Raw genomic sequence first — 20,595 nt, 5'->3', positions numbered from 1 at the left:
GACACACCAGACCTGATGGACTTCACAGATATACCCAACCTAAAGCAACAGAATACATGTTCTTTTCAAGTGCACATGGAACATTCATCAGAATAGATCACATACGGGGTCACAAATCAGGTCTCAACCTATACCAAAAGATTGGGATTATCACCTGCATATTTTCAGGCTGCAATGCTTTGAAACTTGAACCCAAACACAAGAGGAAATTTGGAAGGAACAGAAATACTTGGAAGTTAAAGAGCATCCTACAAAAGAATGAAGGGCTTAACCAGAAAATGAAAGAATTTTTTAAAATCATGGAAACAAATGAAAGTGAAAACACAACTATTCAAAACCTTTGGGATGCAGCAAAAGCAGTCCTAATAGGGAAGTATATAATAATACAAGCCTTTCTCAAAAAAAAAAAAAAGAAAAGAAAAGAAAAAAGAAAAAAAAAGAAAATTCTCAAATACACAAGCTAACCTTACACCTAAAGGAGCTCGAGAAAGAACAGCAAAAAAAAAAAAAAAAAAAAAAAAAAGCCTAAACCAAGCAGGAGAAGAGAAATAATAAAGATTAGAACAGAAATCAATGAAATAGAAACCAAAAGAACAGTAGAATAGGTCAATGATACTAGAAACTGGTTCTTTGAAAGAATTAATAAGATCATCAAACCATTAGTCAGACTTATCAAAAAGAAAAGAGAAGTGACCCAAATTAATAAAATCATGAATTGGGATCCCTGGGTGGCGCAGCGGTTTGGCGCCTGCCTTTGGCCCAGGGCGCGATCCTGGAGATCCGGAATCGAATCCCACGTCAGGCTCCCGGTGCATGGAGCCTGCTTCTCCCTCTGCCTATGTCTCTGCCTCTCTCTCTCTCTCTCTGTATGACTATCATAAATAAATAATAAAAAAAAATAAAAATAAAAATAAAATCATGAATTAAAGGGGAAAGATCATGACCAACACTAAGGAAATACAAATAATTTTAAGAACATATTATGAAAAACTATCTGCCAACAAATTTGCCAGCTATATGCCAGCAATTTGGAAGAAATTGATTCATTTCTTATAAACTTATAAAATACCAAAACTGAAACAGGAAAAAATAGGGAACCTGAACAGATCCATAACCAACAAGAAAATTGAAGTAGAAATAAAAAATATCCCAACAAACAAGAGTCCAGGGCCCAATGACTTCACCAGGGAAATCTATCACACATTTAAAGAATAATGAATACCTATTCTTCTGATGCTATTTCAAAAAATAGCAATGGAAAGAAAACTTCCAAACTAATTCTATGAGGCCAGCATTACATTGGTCCCCAAACCAGACAAGGACCTCAACAAAAAGGAGAATTACAGACCAATATCCCTAATGAACATGGATGCCAAAATTCTCCCAAGACACTAGCGAAAAGTACATTAAAAGTATTATTCACCATGATCAAGTAGAATTTATTCCTGGGCTGCAAGGTGGTTCAATATTTGCAAATCAATCAATGTGATACATCACATTAATAAAAGAAAGGACAAGAACCATATGATCCTCTCAATTGATGTAGAAAAAAGCATTAGATAAATATAGCATCCTTTCTTGATTAAAACTTTCCACAGCATAGGGATAGAGGGAACATACTTCAATATCATAAAAGCCATTTGTGAAAAGCCCACAGTGAATATCATTCTCAATGAGGAAAAACAGAACCCCTCCCTTAAGGTCAAGAACACAACAGGGATGCCCACTGTCACCACTGTTGTTCCACATCATACTAGAATCCATAGCCTCAGCAATTAAACAACAAAAGGTACTCAAATTGGCAAAGAAGAAGTTAAATTCTCACTCTTTGTAGATGATATAATACTGTATGTGGAAAACCCAAAGGACTCCACTCCAGAATAGCTAGAACTCACACAGGAATTCAGCAATGTGGCAGGATATAAAACCAATGCACAGAAATCAGTTGCATTTCTATTCACTAACAGTGAGATGGAAGAAAGAGAAATTAAGAAATTTATCCATAATTGCACCAAAAACCATATGATACCTATGACTAAACCTATCCAAAGAGATAAAGGATCTGTACTCTAAAAACCACACAACACTTAAAAAAGAAATTGAGGAAGACTCAAAGAAATGGAAATACATTCCATGATCATGGATTGGAAGAATAAATATTGTTAAAATGTCTATGCTACCCAGTGCAACCTATATATTCATGCAGTCCCTATCAAAATGCCATCAACTTTTTTCAAAGAGCTGGAACAAATAATCCTAAAAATTTGTATGGAATGAGAAAAGACCCTGAATAGCCAAAGAAATGTTGAAAAATAAAACCAAAGCTTGTGGTATCACAATGCTGGACCTTAAGATACATTACAAAGCTGTAATCATCAGGTACTGATGGTACTGGCACAAAAACTGACACATAGATAAATGGAACAGAATAGAGAACCCAGAAATGGACCCTCAACAATATGGTCAACCAATCTTTGATAAAACAGAAAAGAATATCCAATGGAAGGACAGTCCATTCAACAAATGATGTTGGGAACACTGGACAGCCACATGTAGAAGAATGAAATGGACCATTTTCTTATACAATAAATAAAGATAAATTCAAAATGAGTGAAAGACCTAAAAGTGAGACAGGAATCCATCAAAACCCTAGAGAACACAGACAGCAACCTCTTCTACCTCAGCCACAGCAACTTCTTGCTAGACACATCTCCAAAAGCAAGGGTAACAAAAGCAAAAATTAATTATTAAGACTTCATCAATATAAAAAGCTTCTGCACAGCAAAGGAAATAGTCAACAAAACTAAAAGGCAACCTACAGAATGGGAGAGGATATTTACAAATGACATGGCAGATAAAGGACTAATATCCAAGACTTCTAAAAAACAAACTAAACACCCCAAAAACAAAGATTCCATTCAAGAAACAGGGAGATGATATGAATAGACATTTCTCCAAAGAAGATACACAAATGGCCAACAGACATATGAAAAAATGTTCCACATCACTTGGCATCAGGGGAATACAGAGCAAAACCACAGTAAGATACCACCTCACACCAGTCAGAATGGCTAAAATTAACAAGTCAGGAAAAAAAATGTTGGTGAAGATGTGGAGGAAGCGGAACCTTCTTACTCTGTTGGTGGGAATGCAAGCTGGTGCAGCCACTCTGGAAAACTGTAGGGAGGTAAGTTAAAAATAGAGTAGAACTACCCTATAACCAACAATTGCACTACTGGGTGTTTACCCCAAAGATACAGTTGTAGTGAAAAGACAGGACACCTGCACCCTGATGTTTATAGCAGTAATGTCCACAAGAGCCAAACTATGGAAAGAGTCAAGAGGTCCATCGACAGATGAATGGATAAAGAAGATGTGATATATATGTGGTGAAATATTACTCACCCATCAGAAACCATGGATACTTAACATTTACATTGATGTGGATGGAACCGGAGGATATTATTCTGAGCAAAGTAAGTCCATTAGAGAAAGACAATTATCACAGACTTTCACTCATATGTGGAATATATAAAAAAAAAAAAAAACAGCACAGGGGATCATAGGTAAATTGAGGGAAAACTGAATGGAAAGTCATCATAAGGGGAGAAAAGCCATGAGAGACTCTTAACTACAAGAAACAAACTGAAGGTTGTTGGAGGGGAGGTGGATGAGGAGATAGGGTAATTGGGTGATGGGCATCAATCAAGGAGGGCATCTGATGTGATGAGCACTTAGTGTTATATGCAACTGATGAATTATTGAACTCTACATCTGAAACTAATAATGTATTATATGTTGGCTAGTTGAATTTAAATTTTAAAAGAAAGAAAAAATAAATGTGGAAGAGTGTGGCATAAGAGTCAGTGTTCATGTGATGCAGCGTGAGAATTACCTGACTGACCATCAACTTTGCATTAAAAAGAGCCATAAGCCACAAACTTTGGGCAGCCTCTAGAACCTGGAAAAGGCAAGGAGATGGATTGTGTCCTAGAACCTCTAGAAAGGAACACAGCCCTGCCAACACCTTGATTTTAGTACACTGTGAGCCATTTCAGACTTCTGAATTTCAGGACTATCAGATTTTTACAGAACTGTAATAAATTTATTTTTAAGCCATTAACAGCACATCTGCGCACACACAAACATACTTGTGCTTTTGTGTGTCAGTGTTAGCTGGTGATAAATACTATGAAAAAATAAATTTGATCAAAGAATTATGAATAGGAAAGTGTATTTTATATGCAGTGGTCAAGGATGAGGTAACGTTTAAACAGAAATGTAAATGAAATGAAGGAGCAAGGTATCTGGGAATAGAACATTCAGAAGGGAAGACAGCAAGTACAAACTTCTCCAAGTCAGAAGTTTGTTCAACACGTCCGACAAATAATAAAAGGCTAATGGCTAATATGGAAAGTGAGTCAGAGGAGACCAGCAGGATATGAATACTACTGTTGGTTACATAAAGGATAGTTATTCTGATTGCTTTAGAAGGGGGAATGGGAATGAAGGCAGAAAGGGGGAGCTTTTACTTTTGCCTTATTATTTGTCTTTTGTTGATGATGTATCACTACTGCTTATTAAGAATTTTTATTACAACATAAAGGTACAAGAAATCTGAAGCTCAGAAATGACAAGTGTAAAGATGAAGAATATAGCAGGATTTATATGATGTAGTTGGTTTAGTCCAAAAATTGAGGAAAAGGCATAAGAAAGAATCAAACTATGCTGTTGTTATTTATTTTTTAAACTTTATTTTATTTAAATTCAATTAATTAACATATTATGCTGTTGTTATTTTTTAAAGTCTGTTATCTATTTGCACTTTTATATATTTCTGTGTTTGTATTACATGTCAATAACAATGTGTGTAAATGTGTGTGCCCCTGCATGTAGTAAACAAGTATAAGAATCCTAGGGTTGCTTGATACTGAATTATTTGGTCTGAAGGTGAATTTTTAAATTTATTTTTATTTATTTATTTGAGAGAGAGAGAGCAGAAGGAGAGAGCATGAGTGGTGGGGAGGGGTAGAGGGAGAGGGAGAAGCAGACTTCCTGGGGAACAGGAAGCCTGATGTGGGGCTTGATCACAGGACCCCAAGATCATGACCTGAGCTGAAGCCAGACACTTAACCAACTGAGACACCCAGGCACCCTGAACGTGATTTTTTAAAAAAATACAGAATGAGGAAGATCATTGAATCCCAACCTACCAGAGCATCTTGAAGGTACCAATATTATGGATACCCACAGTTACTTTCAGGATACAGAGTAGAATTGAGAGCATGGGTTTTGGAATCAGACTGCCTAAATTCACATGCGCTCTATCACTTACCAGGTTTGCAATGGAGAAGGATTGATTCATTAGCCCTCTCTGTATCTAAGTTTTATTTCATTTGTAAAAGAGAGATAATAGCATCTGGCAGTGGAATTGTGGTAAGAAACAAATACACTAATAGAAGTATAACACTGGAACAGTATCTGGCATATAATATGTGCTCAATAAATGTTAGCTTTATTGTTATTCTAACTCTCTGGTCTTAATCATTAGACTGCAATTAACAAACTTTATACACACTAACTTGCAAATATGCTGCAAGGGACCATTCTTGTAATTTTAATTATTTCAGCCAGATTGCTGTCACTTTGCTGCGCATGTGCGAATGAGAGCCATGTTACCCTCAATGTTTAAAAGTGGAAAGAACCCAGAGTACCATATTACCCCTAGACTTGCATCCACCACTACCTTTTACTTGTGACTGCTATTCTGCTTAAACATTACTCAAATATTTCATCAGAATAGACTTTATCAGTAATCTCTGAAAACAAGCAAACATGTTCTGTGGACAAAGTTAAATGAGACCTTATATAATGGGATGCCTGGGTGGCTCAGCGGTGGAGCACCTGCCCCTGGCTCAGGGCATGATCCCGCGGTCTTAGGATCCAGTGCCTTATCAGGCTCCCTGCCTGGAGTCCGCTTCTCCCTCTGCCTACCTCTCTGCCTTTCTCTCTCTGTGTCTTTCATGAATAAATAAATAAAATCTTAAAAAAAAAAACTTTATTGCAATTGAGTCTAATTCCTGTGATCTTTATTCAGCGATTAAGACTATAACTTTGAGGAAAACATCTAAAGTATTGGTAAAAGACAGCCATGATTAATTTTTTAAATTTCTTCAAAACTTCTCTATGAGGATTTAAAGGCTTTAACTTGGGTTTAAGGGTTTTCAATTTACAAGCTGGATGACTTTAGGCAAACTTCTCAATTTTCTTGAGTCTTGGTTTCTTCAACACTGCTCAGGGAGCATTTTTTTCTGTCAATGAAAATCCCAATAGAGTCTATACCCTTAAAGTGTCACAATATTAAGATAATATCAATACACAAGACTTTTACTAACCTGCATATGAAAAATTAAATGGCTTTCCTAGGTCAGTAACTAGGTGTTTGGTTCATGTCTTTTGATTATTATTACAAAACTCTTTTCTACCATCTGCTATTATTTAAATTATTAGAATAAAAAATGCTGTTCTTTAAAAGAAAAAAAAATTACTTAGGTCAACACCACAAAGTGATTTATAAGACTAATGAATATGCTCTCTTTATAGGTCAATTCCAAGAATTATTTAATATATTATTCATTATATAGTGACTTATTTTAATGAAATTTATAAATATCTTTCAGAGATAGAAGATATCAAAAGATTTCTAAATTTTTAGAAGATAAGATAAGATAAGATAAGATTTTTAGAAGATTAGAGAAGATATCAAAAGATTTCTAAATTTTTTAATATTAATAAATTCTTAGCCATCAGAAATATCCCCAAAGAAATTCCTTTTTCAGATTTAAAAACGTATTTAAATCAAGACATAGATATTTCTGTTACTATTTCAAGATATGTTTCAGTTGGAAATTAATTTGAAATACAATGTTCCTTTTTCAAAATTGGTTGTTTAGAAAAAAAAATCCCCCTCTACTTGTTTTAGTTTGGAAACACAAAACTCTACCTTGAATCCATTGCAGCATTTAGTTTCCCTTTCCTTTGGAGGTGTCACTTCTGCTGTCTTTTTCAACTGTTGATTTGAGTCCATCATTGAACTACTGATAGCTAATGAGTCAGTTCTAGTTGTTGATGCTTGGCTTGAAGTGATTACCTATCCAAGGAGAAAAAAGGAGAACTTATTTATCAATATATGATTCAGAAAACAAGAAAAGCTGCAAGGTGGACCTCAATCAATCAGTAAATCTACGAATACTCATTCAGGGTCTTTGATGTCCTGAGCACTAAACTAGGTTAATGCTAGACACAAAAGGGGGAAACACACACACACACACACACACACACACACACACACACACACATTCAGAGTCTTGGCTTTAGGGATATTATAATTTAATTGGGAAGATAGATTTATGAAGAGAATTTGAAACAACAAATAATTAGTATAGAGTCACACTTTAGATGATATAAAAATTCTAAATCACAAAAATAAAATTTAGGAAGGCAAATATATGTTTAATTCATCTCTATAGTTTTACAAAGTGCCTAGGAGTGCCTTGCACATAGTAGATGGTCAAAATAGGTAGAAATATAATGAGTGGCTGAGCTCAGAAGGTTTTGTGGAAGAGATACCTCAAGAACCAGGTTTGAAATGCAGATAGAGTTTGGATTTGTTAAAGAGAGCAAGGCATACTCTAGGTACCTCTCAAATAGACTCTAGCCATGCTTGACTTTACCACCATCACCATTCTACTTTATTATAATTTTGTCCATTTATTTTTGAGGAGAAAATGTGTGCAGTTGGATATATGTAAAATATATGTAGTTGAAAGCACAAAATACCAAAAAGACATACATTAAAGATTCTTCCCCTTGTCCACTCAGCATCCTGTTTCTTATTTGAGGACTAATATCAGTTTTTGGTAAATATTATCCAGAAATATGATATGTATTTTAATTAAATACATGATAATTTCATTTTTTAACAAAAATGGCAGCATATCATTAACACTTCTAACTTATAATAAATGACTTCCTCAGTTTTCTTATGGTGGCAGGTTATCCTATTATCTACCTAGTTAAATGGTGATAAATATTTAGGTTGTATCTAAATGTTTTATATTAGAACATTTCTTCATAGATCATGTATTTGTGATAATATCTGTAGGATAAAGTCTTAAAAGTGGAGTTTTGAGCTCAAAATGCAAAAGAAATTATAATTTTGTAAATTATTAAGCCTCTATTTTATTTTTATATTTTTAAGTTTTTATTTAAATTCTAATTATTTAACACATACTGTAATATTAGTTTCAGGTATGCAATATAATGATTTAATACTTAGATACAATACCTAGTGCTCATTCTTCATCCCTATCCCCTATTTAACCTGTCTTCCCATCCACCTCGCTTCTTATCAGTTTGTTCTTTGTAATTAAGAGTGTTTCTTGGTTTGCTTCTTTCTCTCTCTTATATTCCCTTTGCTCATTTGTTTTGTTTCTTAAATTCCACATATGAGTGAAATCATATTGCATCTGTCTTTCTGTAACTGACTTACTTCATTAGGCCTCTATTTTAAAGACTAGTAAATTTAGCAATTTGTTCCTAAGATTTACTCTTTTATATAGAATAGTGGATTCTTCATTCAGGTTTAGAAAACGTATTCATATTCATATATGTCTACATAAGACATATGTATCTAATATATTTACATATAGAAACTACACATAAGCATAGATATATGATAGTTAATAGGGCTATAGTCATGTAATATAATTAATATGTCACATGTGCAGTTGATTCTTATTATTGGCAGTACTTGTGTTTCATAAAGTTGCTGCAAACATTACATTAGCAAAAACTGAACATTGTTCCTAGGGGAAATATAGGGTAGATTCCTGGGTATCTCTGGTCACATCATTTTCATCAATCAATCAATTTATAACCTTGTTTCGTGTATGCTTCTGTGTAAAGACATCTTATTTAATGTATATTGTTGATCCACTAATTTCAAATTTGTGGCCAACAGCACTGTATAGCTCATGCCTGAGGGAAACATATATGTCACATATTCTTTCCTTCGTGCACATCACAGCTTTCTTGTACTTAGAAACACTGGCCAGCACTTTACAGTATGCTTGGAGCTGTCTAAATAGCAAATTCACAAAAAAAAGTTCAAAAATGAAAAAAAAATATGGCACTATATAGATTGTGAAGAGATCACTGGTTTACAATATGAGAGCTAAAACAAGGAGGCAGAGCCATGCTTTATCTGATCTCAGCTGAGACCATGTCTGTTGGACAATTAAGATTTTTTTGCCACTCTGTACAGGTATATGAATGAACATGAAAGAACAGCAGTATTGATGTGGGGGCTAAAATTAAATTTTAGTGAGAAGGCAAATTCACAAATATTGAATCCATGAATATTGAGGATCAACTATATATTTTCTGTGTTAATTTATTCAGTAAGGTTTTATTGATTCCCTATATTATAAATATATAAAGACCATGAATATATATAATAGTGGATAATATATAACTATAGAAATTATAAATATATAGATAATTATCACTTTTGTATATAAGTGTATATAAACATATATACATCAGTACAAAAGCCCACATCTATGTACATCTAAATAAATCCTAGTTATTCCATTTTTTCCACGTGGTCCAAACATGCCTGTATCTATTCAGTTACTGAGTGAAGTGAGGACGATGGTCCCAATGTCATAAGTAGTCCTTTGACAAATTTCATGTTATTTTTATCACAAATACCTCTTTCTATGATCTTTCCCCACAATTTAAATGTTACAAAATTATTTTTTACCAGTTAATTATATTATTGCAAATCTCTCTGAATGGTCCACAATAGCCAAACTGTGGAAGGAGCCTCGGTGTCCATCGAAAGATGAATGGATAAAGAAGATGTGGTCTCTGTATACAATGGAATATTACTCAGCCATTAGAAATGACAAATACCCACCATTTGCTTCAACGTGGATGGAACTGGAGGGTATTATGCTGAGTGAAGTAAGTCAGTCGGAGAAGGACAAACATTATATGGTCTCATTCATATGGGGAATATAAATAATAGTGAAAGGGAATAGAAGGGAAGGGAGAAGAAATGGGTAGGAAATATTAGAAAGGGAGACAGAACATGAAGACTCCTAACTCTGGGAAACGAACTAGGGGTGGTAGAAGGGGAGGAGGGCAGGGGGTGGCTGCGAATGGGTGACGGGTACTGAGGGGGGCACTTGACGGGATGGGCACTGGGTGTTATTCTTTATGTTGGCAAATTGAACACCAATAAAAAAATAAATTTATTATTAAAGAAAATCTCTCTGAATGATCGACAAGCTGTGTATATATACACTTTAGCTTTACTTATGTTTGTTTGATTTGGTTGTTTGGCTACTGAACAAATATTCTTGGAGGCCATTACCTAACCAGTCTGGTCCTGTTTATTGCAATTGATTAAATGCTGATCATCCTGTCTTTCAACATTCTTCCTATTTTATATGTATCATATCCATCTTTGGAATCTTTCAGAGGTCCCCTGTATCATACAGAATAAAATTCACACTTCCTATTTGAGATTCTTTATGAACTAAATCCAGCCATTGTCTTTAGTCTCATTTCCTAACAGATCCATAAGCACTTTCAGGCAATATAGAATCAACTGTCCCTAGAACACTGTCCTCCTGTATGTCACTTTCTTCACCTGTAATGTTCTTCCTCACCTCTTCATTGAAATTCTGCCTAAATCACCCTTCTTAGATATTTCCCCAGTTACTCCCAGTTGAAAAAAAACCTCTCCACACAGCTGGGTCACTATAGAATATAACTTGTAACACAGTCATTACTTTTCTCTATTATTTTCCACTACTTTCCCAGGCAGGTTACTATTCCACATGTCTCACCTAGATATTAAGAAAAAAATATCCAGACAAAAAGTGGGAAATGTAGGCACTTTCCTCCCTCATTTCTGAGAAAGGCCAAATTGTAACAAGTAACTCCAGACCAACGACAAATTTGGAATGTCAATTTAGGTTTGGCTCTAAACACACACTTTCTACTTCATCATGGCATTTTAAGCCTGACTTGGAGAATTTAACTTATTTTTCCCTGTACATATTTTTTTTTTCTCAGAGTCCCAAACAACTGACATTTAAATTTGGGGGACACGGTATGTTTATAAAACAGAACCCTAGGCATTCAGACATAGCACTGCAATTCTTCCTTCAACAGAACAGCCCAGTTCTGCCTAGCTTGATTGGGTTGGAGGGAGGGCAAAATCTCACCAGCTTCTCCTTACCTGTGTCAAACTTTTACTGCTTGAGAGATCATAGAAAAGCAATGCAGGCCAAGTGAATACTTTGTACTATGCATCCATGGAAATGAGGAGGAAAAAAGAGAAAGATTTACTAACTTTTTAGACCTTTTATGGAGTTTGGGGGGGGGGCTTTCCCATTTTCTACCTCTCTTTGATAATAACAATAGTCTTATAAGGGTAGTCACCTTCCTGAACTGTAGAAAGGAACTAATATTTACTGAGTTCTTAGTTTGTGCCAGCAACCATGCTAAGCAAAATTTTTTTCTCATTTGTTCAAAAACAAAATTATCTAGAAAACTTTTTCCCCCGTCACTTTGAGTTAGTCACATAAGTTGAAACAGGTAAGTAGAGGTGAGTGAGAGACTTTGAGACTAATCCTATTTCTTGATGTTTGCCAACTAACTCTCCACCCCATATTATCCAGTAAAGATGAAATTTTAAAAAAAGAGAATAAATCTAATTATCCATGTAATTATGAAAATAACTGCCTTGTGAAAATTTTTGAGGTAACTAGAGATCCATTTTTTTAACTTGAATTTCCACTTATCTAGAAAGTAATAAGAATGAGGTTTTAAAGGTTATTTTTAAATTATGAATGTCTTAATTTCTGTATTTTATCTTTAAGAGTCTCATACATCTCCAGAAGGAATACTTAATGAGTTCTAAGAGCTTAAACATAAGTGTGTAGAAGATACAAAGCATAAAATGTGTAATATTTATTATATCCATCCAAATAAGTTTTCCCCTTGAAATCTGTGCAGTTTCTCAGATAGAAGAAACTCTGAAATTACAGAATGTCAAAGGTTCTTACCTGGACTTAGAATCCTACAGCAGTAGCAACAAGTCCATCCTTTATCTGTTGTTAAAGCCTTTCTTTAAATAGTTGGCTTTTTTTTTTTTTTATCAGTTCAATGATGATTAACCATCTTATTAGGTCATTGTCCTAGGCAGATAAAAGAAAATTAGCTACTCTAACAGTCTGCTCCAGGCTTCAGAATTTTAAGTTATATATTTTGTGCTGGTCTCAGTCTATTAATAACCAATGTTATGGCTGGACCCCTCCAGGTGGTTCTTTTTATGATTTCAAGGTGTTCTTCACCAATAACCATCAGGGAACTCTGAAAAAGATTTATTTCTTATAGGACCTGGAGTTTACACAGCACACGTGGGGCCACATAGCAAGGTCATGAGTAGAAGGAGAGAGTGCAAGGCCTGGGGCTCTCCTTTTATTAGGATTGAGGTTAGGGGTCTACAGTTTTACCAGCTCACTCTTATTGGTGAATTTAAAACATAAGAGTGAAACATAAAACTCAGCAAAAGAAAACAAACGTGACCCAAGTGATCAGCTGTTGAAATCAATCAAGATCACTAAAACAAAGATCCCTCCATGCTGGGGGAGGTGGCCTGGCTCTTTATCTAGTCTGGCTGGCAGTATGTTTATTTGAGATAGTGCTCTTTGAAGTGGATGATTCTTTGAAATGAATGCTTTGGCAATCAAAGCTTAAACCAGATACTTGCATTACAAAAAAGAAAAAAAAAACAGACTTTACACCACATTATATTAGTAATCTCTCAGAATTTATAAATTATTTTATGTAAAAGTTTAATTATTAAGCTTTATTTCTGAAAATAATCTATTTGCTTGGGTAGCCCGGGTGGCTCAGCAGTTTAGCACTTTCTTCAGCCCAGGGCATGATCCTGGGTCTCCAGGATCGAGTCCCATATCGGGCTCCCTGCAGGGAGCCTGCTTCTCCCTCTGCCTGTGTCTCTCATGAATAAATAAATAAAGTCTTTTAAAAAAAGATAATCTATTTGCTTGAGTTCATTGCATTATATTTTTTTCTTCAAAAACACAAATACAAAAAAAAAAAAAACAAAAAACACAAATACAGCAGGTTATCCAAGATATTTAAAACTTCTCCCTATAGAAAAGAATTCAAAACATTTTTTAAAATTTGTCTATTAGTTCCTTAGCATTTAAGATAAAATATGTTCTTTTTGTTTGATACTTTGGTGCAATTCTAATATGGTGTTGATTAATATTAGCTATCTATAAAGGATACACACACACACACACATATATATAGACACACACACACACACATATATATATATAGCAATGTGAGGATGCATATATGAAAACATAACCTCTTAATCACTTCTTTTTTCTTCTAAGGATTTATTTATTTATTGAGAAAAAGAGAATGTGCAAGTGCATGTATACACGAGTTGGGGGTAGGAGAGAGGGAGAGGAAGAATCTTAAGTAGGTTTCATGCTCAGCACCAAGCCCAATGTGGGGCTCGATCTCATGACCTTGAGATCATGACCTGAGCTGAAATCAAGAGTCTGAAGCTTAATTGACTGAGCCACTGAGGCATCACCCCACCTTTATCACTTCTGTAAGATAATTGTTTGTACAGCTGCAGTGATATCTATTTAAGTTCTATATCTCAAGTTATTTGATACATTCGTTCTGTCCTTGTTTATTGTTGGAAGTACTGGAATCATGGGAAAAATCTGAGATTGCAGAGAGATAGAAGGGTTGGGAAATCCCTAATTTCCCAAGGTAAGGGAACTGAGAAATGTAGACAATGGGGCAAAGACATTTAAGACTTGGGCTCCCTGATAGTCCTTTGCTGAATCAGAATCTACAGTAGGCCAGTATGTATCCTCCCACCCCATGCCTCAAATCTCCCCACAGGAGATTCTGATTCAGCTGACAACAGATTTTGAGTTTGTTTTTTTTTTTAATAAGCACTTGGTTAATTTTTATGTAACTCTAGATTTTGAGAACCATTATAACAGAACTAGAGAATACTTACAGGACATTATGGACTTCCCTATTATTCAGGGTGGAAACATAGTTTAGGCACTCCCACATTTAAGCAGAGTGGAAATACAGTTTAGGCACTCTCATGTTAGTGACTTTTTCTTCAAGCCTCCATTGCACCCAAGGTACCTCCCAAAACTTTGTTTTGGGACAATTGTATAAAAGGAATGAAGGTAAAACAGAAGAAATTAACTGAGAACATTTCTAATCCCTAAATGAAAGCCTTCTGATAAAATCCTAGAATGTTTCCAGAGGTCAAAGCATTCTCCGTGTTCTTACTTCTGCATGACAGGTTAAATACTAATTAGACTATTTTTGTGCAAATTGTAGAGAAATAAGGTCATCAGAAGAAAGATGTTACAATAGTTCCTTCTAGTTCTTTCATACCATACTATGGTAACATCCATGGGTCAAGAAAATTATAAAATTTACTAAAAATAATCTAGTGATACCTATTCCAGAGATAATCATTACAGTTCTGATGACATTATCATGGTCCTTGAAATCTGATAAACTTTAATGTGAATTTGTCTCTGCTACTTGCTAACATTACAACTTAAAGTTATTTAAACTTTCTAAGCACTCACATCCTCATCTATAAAGTACAAAGACATTACTTGGGGTAAAAATTAAATAATGTATGTAAAGTGCTTTACACTACCTATCTACTCCCTAATAGGACTCACACTGTATGACTTTTGTGTACTATAAATATTTAAAGCAATTAATTCATATCAAATTAGTAAAAATATCTCTAAAATATGTACCTGCCAGTTTTTTTCTAACAATTTTTACTGCCAGAGTTCTCAGGTGTGTGCTATAGGTATGCTTTGAGAAGAAGCATTCAGGCTGAAAGCAAACATGCTGCCATCTGTCTGCCCCACTTCCCTTGACAACAGTCAAGAGGCAGCTGCAGGAGGCTAGATACTACTGAAAGAACCCAATATTTCTCTACTTACTGAAGCTTAAGGCCTGGCATTGTCATGATTAATCTTATCGTAACCTTCATCTCTGTTATGTTAGGCATCACTATAAGTAGAAAGTGATTTCCTGATCACTCTCATCACATGCAGTCTAATCCCCATTTGGCTCTGCTTATCCCTGTTTTTGTCTCTCTCAATCCTGAACTGAGACCCTTCTCTTGAGCCTTTTGGAATTTATGGTTAATCACAAGTAGAATTCCCTTTACTTCAGACTCTTTTCCGAATTTGTTGTTGTTGTTCATCTTTTACTCTAAATTAAACCTAGCCCCTTCCTTGAAGCCTGCTTCTCCTGCTGCTCTGATCAATGGGGGCTACACTATTCTCCATATTGCTCCCTACCAGAGGGACTGATTTTCAATTTGCCTTACCTCGTTTATATGTGCTTCCCTCAGAATCTATAGATTTGAAGGTCACACCAATGGAATTAGCTACCAATCCTGAGTCACTCCCCCTTATTCTATGACCATTTTAGCTTTGGTTCAAAGCCAATGTCTTTAAATATTAATGTTGTTACAATTATTGGAGATTTCAATGATTGTGAAGATAATCCTTTTAATTCCCTAGCTTCTTGATTGTGGAGGCCGAGAAAATTAAGGCCATTCCACTTTAAGTTCAGTGTTAGCACAAGTACAGCCATCCCAGGCCCCTGTGAATGAGAGCTGAAATTTACATTACTTCAGTTACAGGAAGAAAACAGCTCACAGCTTAACGTGCTAGAAAACCCCATATTAGAATGAGAACAGAGCCCAAGCCAGTGGCAGAAAGTCTCATATTAATAAGAACAGAGCTCAATGCCCTTGAAAGCCCCATATCAGAATGTAAACAGAATTTGAGAAATTCCTCCACCCCTTCTGGAGGTCCCCTAGACCAGCCCATAAAAACTAAGCTGAAACCCACCTCAGGGTCCAAGTCCCTGCTCCGCTGTGTCGGGTGTACTTGGACCCAAGCTCGAGCTTATAAATAAACCTTCGTGTGTTTGCATCGGTGTCGGCTCCTTAGTGGTTTCTCGGATTCGCAATCTTGGGCACAACATTGATTTTTTAACCTTCTCTTCTCCAGTGGTTTTTTTTAAAATTTATTCCAGTGGATATATCCTAGACCTTGTCACATGAAAGACTGTAACTCCCCATGATTTCAGTTTCAAGGATTGGTTTACCACTGTCTATCTTTCCAGCCTATACTCTGTACTACTTTAGATGGAACAATTCTTTCACTAATCAGGATCTATAATCCTCTGGTTGATTCTACCACAGACGTCACTGCACCTTGTTCCATGTCCTCATTTTCTGCATATCTGGTTTAAATTTAGTCATCATGGTAATCACTTTTTCCCCATATATCTTCAAATCATTAGTGGCTTTTACATCATTTTAATTGCTTAACAAAACTATAACCTTGATGAACTCCAACTCTCAGACTACTTTGACCATTCATCCATGCTACTGAATGAGATTGAAGGAAAACCCTTAACATGTTGACTTTAAATTTATCATTAAGAAACTCAATGAAGGGAAGCCTGGGTGGCTCAGAGACTTAGCGCTGCCTTCAACCCAGGGTGTGATTCTGGAGATCCGGGATTGAGTCCACATCAGGCTCCCTACATGGAGCCTGCTTCTCCCTCTGCCTGTGTCTGCCTCTCTCTCTCTCTCACTCTCTCTCTCTCTCTCCCCCCACCCCGTGTGCGTGTCTCTCATGAATAAATAAATAAAATCTTTGAAAAAACAACTCAAATGAGGTTTTCATTTTGCATAGGTATTATGCTGTATTTTCCTAATTCATGTCTTCTTGTTTTCTATTTTATAACTTCACCTCTTTTCTCAAAACTCTAACACATCTTCTCCTATCTTTACCTTCAGCTGGTGACTATTTCACTGACAAAAAAACGAAGAACAAAACTTCCAAAAGGTCTTTCCACCACATTTATATAGCATCAGTATCACATATTTTGCCTTGATGAACTGTTTATGTTGGAGTTAAGACCATCCTCTATTTGTACACCAGATTGTCTCCTTGTGCTCCCAAGGATATCAATTTCCCTTTTCTAAAGTGTCCCCATCAGCAAATAAGCATGCTCCCACTTTCCCATTTTCAAAAATTCTATTTCTATACTATTTTTATATTACTTTATTTTTTCAAAGATATTATTTATTTATTCATGAGAGACACAGAGAGAGAAGCAGAGGGAGAAGCAGGCTCCCTGCAGGGAGCCTGATGCAGACTCGATCCCAGGACCCTGAGATCAGGACTTGAGCTGAATGCAGATGTTCAACCACTGAGCCACCCAGGTGCCCCACTGTTTTTATTTAAAAAACAAAAACTTCTCTAAAGTCTTATCTATAATATTGTTTTCTATTCATTTTCTTACATTTTTTCTTGAGTACACTCAATCAAATTTATACCTCCAACTTCATCCAAACTACTCTTGCCTAAGTTATAAATGTCCAAAATGCTATAATGAAGTGGTCTTTATCGGACTTGAACTATTTGCCATTTTTCAGAGCTGAATACACCCTTTCCTGGAAATAGTTTTCAGGACACTGTCCTTTGTGTTTTTCCTCTTAATCCATTGGTTATTCTATTCTCATCTCATTCACTAAATATTTTATATATCTTTGGCCTCTTAATGAGAATGTTTCAGGATTTAATTCCCATTTATTCCATGACAGTTTTATGAGTAACTTCCAGTTTTTCCATGACAACATCAGGATTTAGTCATTGTATTTTGGTGATCTCATGTACTCTCATACCTGTAATGCTCTCTATATGTTGATAATTCTAAAATTTTTACCTCTGCTCAAGGTGCTACTCCTGAGATTTTTTTCCTCAGGACTTTACTCTGGATTTTTCCATTGCCAGCTCACTGTCTCCTTTTAGACAGACAATAGGCCTCTGATACTCAACATTTTTAAAGACTTTCCCCTCATCTTCCCTTCCCAAACCTCTCCTCCTACAATATTCTCCATTTCAGTCAATTATAATTCTATCCTTCCAGCTGTACACAAGCACACATGTACATGCATGTGCGCACTTGTGCACACACACACACAAACACACACAATATTGGAGTCATTCTGTACTCCTTTCTTACTCAAAATATATCAAGCTTTAATTTCAAAATATGCCCAGAATCTATTTCTCACAACCATCATGGCTATCACCCTGGTCCTGAATTATTGTGACACTCTCTAATTTGCACCTCAGCTATCTCCTTAAACTCAGCAAATCCACTCCCCCATGTAAACTTCACCACAGAAGTCAGAACCATCATGTCAAAACAGGTCGTATCATGACACTGTTCTGCTCAAATCTTCCAAAGTCTTCCTACATCACTCAGCATAAAGTCCAAAGAATGGTCTTAAGGCTTATAAGATTTAGCACCATATTCAGAGTATTTATACTTGCTGTTCTTCCTATTTTTCTCCAGATATCTGCATAGTTCACACCATCACCATCTTTTAGTACCCACACAAGTGATAGCTTTTTTCTGACCTCTTTTATTCAACGTAATTATTGTGGTATTCAAACATATTATTGTGTATATTATAGTTCATTCCTTTCTATGCTGATTAGCATTCCATTGTATAAATATATTATAATTTCTTTATCTAAACTGTTTAAAGGAATTTGAGTTGTTTCTAGTTTTTGGTTATTATAAATAAAAGTCTTATGAATATCTGTTTATAAGTTTTTGTGTGGACATACACTTTCATTTCTCTTGAAAAATGCCTACTAGTGGAATGCCTGGGTCATATGAGAGGTGCACATTTCAATTTTTAAGAAATTGCTTACTGTTTTTTTTTCATTTTATTAATTTTTTAGAGGTTTATTATTTATTTATTTATTTATTTATTTATTTATTTATTTATTTATTTATTGGAGTTCGGTTTGTCAACATATAGTATAACACCGAGCGCTCCTCCCGTCAAGTGCTCTCCTCAGTGCCCGGCACGGTCACCCCATCCCCTGCCCATTAGAAATGATGAATACCCACCATTTGCTTCAACGTGGATGGAACTGGAGGATATTATGCTGTACTGGTTTCTAACAGAGTTGTATCATTTTACATTCTCAACAGCAGTGCATAAGAGTTTTGTTCCTCAATCTCTTCATCAACAATTAGTATGAATAGTCTTTTTTAATTTTATTCCCTCTAGTAGATATATATTGGTATCTAATTCTGATTTTAAATTTGCATTTACCTGATGACTAATGATGTTGAGTATATCCTCATGTGCTTAATTGCAATCCTCCCTCTCCCTTTCTCTTTCTCCCTTTTGGTCTGCTCAAACTTTTTGCTCAGTATTTACTGGGATATTTGTCTTCTCATCACTGAGTTGTAAGAGTTTTTTAGAGGTCTTCACACAAGATCTCTGTTGGATATATGTTTACAAAGATTTTCAAGTCAGAACTTTAAAATTTTGATGAAGTCTAATTCATTAATTTTTTTATTTACCTTTGAGCTTTTGTGTTCTATGTTCAAAATCTTCACCAAAACAAGGCCAATTAGATTTTCTCATCTTGTTCTAGAGGTTTTATGCTTTTAGCTATTACATTTAAGTCTATACTCCATTTTGAATTACTCTTGGTATATGGTGTGAGTCAAGAGTCACAGGATCATTTGTTAGAAAGATTATTATTTCCCTACTAACTTGATTGGAATCTTTGTAAAATATTAGTTAAACACAAATGTGTAGGTCTATTTCTAGACTGTTTATTCTGTTCCATTGATCAATATGTTTATCTTTATATCAATACTATACTTTCTTGTTTGATAGCTTCATAAGTCTTGAAATCAGATAATAAAAGCCTTCCTTCTTTGTTCTTCTTTTTCAAGAATGTTGTGGATATTTTAGGTCTTTGACACTTCCATATACATTTTTTAATAAGCTTGTCAATTTCTGAAAAAAGCTCTGCTGAAATTTTGGTAGGGTTGCAGTGACTCTGTAGATCAGTTTTGGTATAATTGGCATCCTAATAATAACAAATCATACAATTCATACACATGGTCTATCTCCCCTTTGCTTAAGTTTTATTTAAAACTTTAATTTGTCACAACAGAGTTTTGAGTTTTCAAAGATAAGTCTTTCATGTATTTTGTCAAATAGTAAATGTATTTACTATTTTCTACTATTATAAATTATTTTATTTTGATTTCAATTTATGCTTAATGTTAGTATACAAAAATAAAACTTTTCTAAGTATGTATATTGAACTTATATCCTGCAACCATCCTAAACTCATTTGGTAGTTCTAGAGGATTAAAAAATATATATTTCTTAGAATTTTTTTTTTTTTTTGAGAGAGAGAGAGAGCATGAACAGGGGGAGGTGCAGAGGGAGAGAGAATCTTAAGCAGGCTCCACACTCAGTGCAGAGCCCAATGCAGGGCTTTATTTCATGACCCTGAGATCATGACCTGAGCCAAAATTAAGGCCACACGTTTAATCGAC

General features: G+C 35.1%; 1 protein-coding gene across 7 annotated transcripts in view; it reads right to left on the bottom strand.

The window, feature by feature from the left end:
• The window catches only part of SLCO1B3 (solute carrier organic anion transporter family member 1B3), an 85,893-nt gene that overhangs the window by 50,243 nt on the left and 15,055 nt on the right, over positions 1 to 20,595 (bottom strand). For 2 of the 7 annotated variants that reach the window (XM_041735798.1, XM_041735797.1), the window contains 3 exons: positions 12,144 to 12,275; positions 11,315 to 11,380; positions 7,004 to 7,150 (listed from right to left, as the gene is read on the bottom strand). In XM_041735798.1, the coding sequence (XP_041591732.1) occupies positions 7,004 to 7,090 (87 nt within the window). In that variant the 5' untranslated portion in view covers positions 7,091 to 7,150; positions 11,315 to 11,380; positions 12,144 to 12,275. Of the gene's footprint in view, positions 1 to 7,003; positions 7,151 to 11,314; positions 11,381 to 12,143; positions 12,276 to 20,595 lie in introns of those variants that run through there. The other 5 variants (XM_041735800.1, XM_041735801.1, XM_041735799.1 and 2 more) reach the window with 4 other exon arrangements.

The sequence above is a fragment of the Vulpes lagopus genome, chromosome 21 (assembly GCF_018345385.1).
Source record: "Vulpes lagopus strain Blue_001 chromosome 21, ASM1834538v1, whole genome shotgun sequence".
Classification (NCBI taxonomy): Eukaryota; Metazoa; Chordata; class Mammalia; order Carnivora; family Canidae; genus Vulpes; species Vulpes lagopus.
This window is presented reverse-complemented; position numbering and strand designations above follow the sequence as displayed.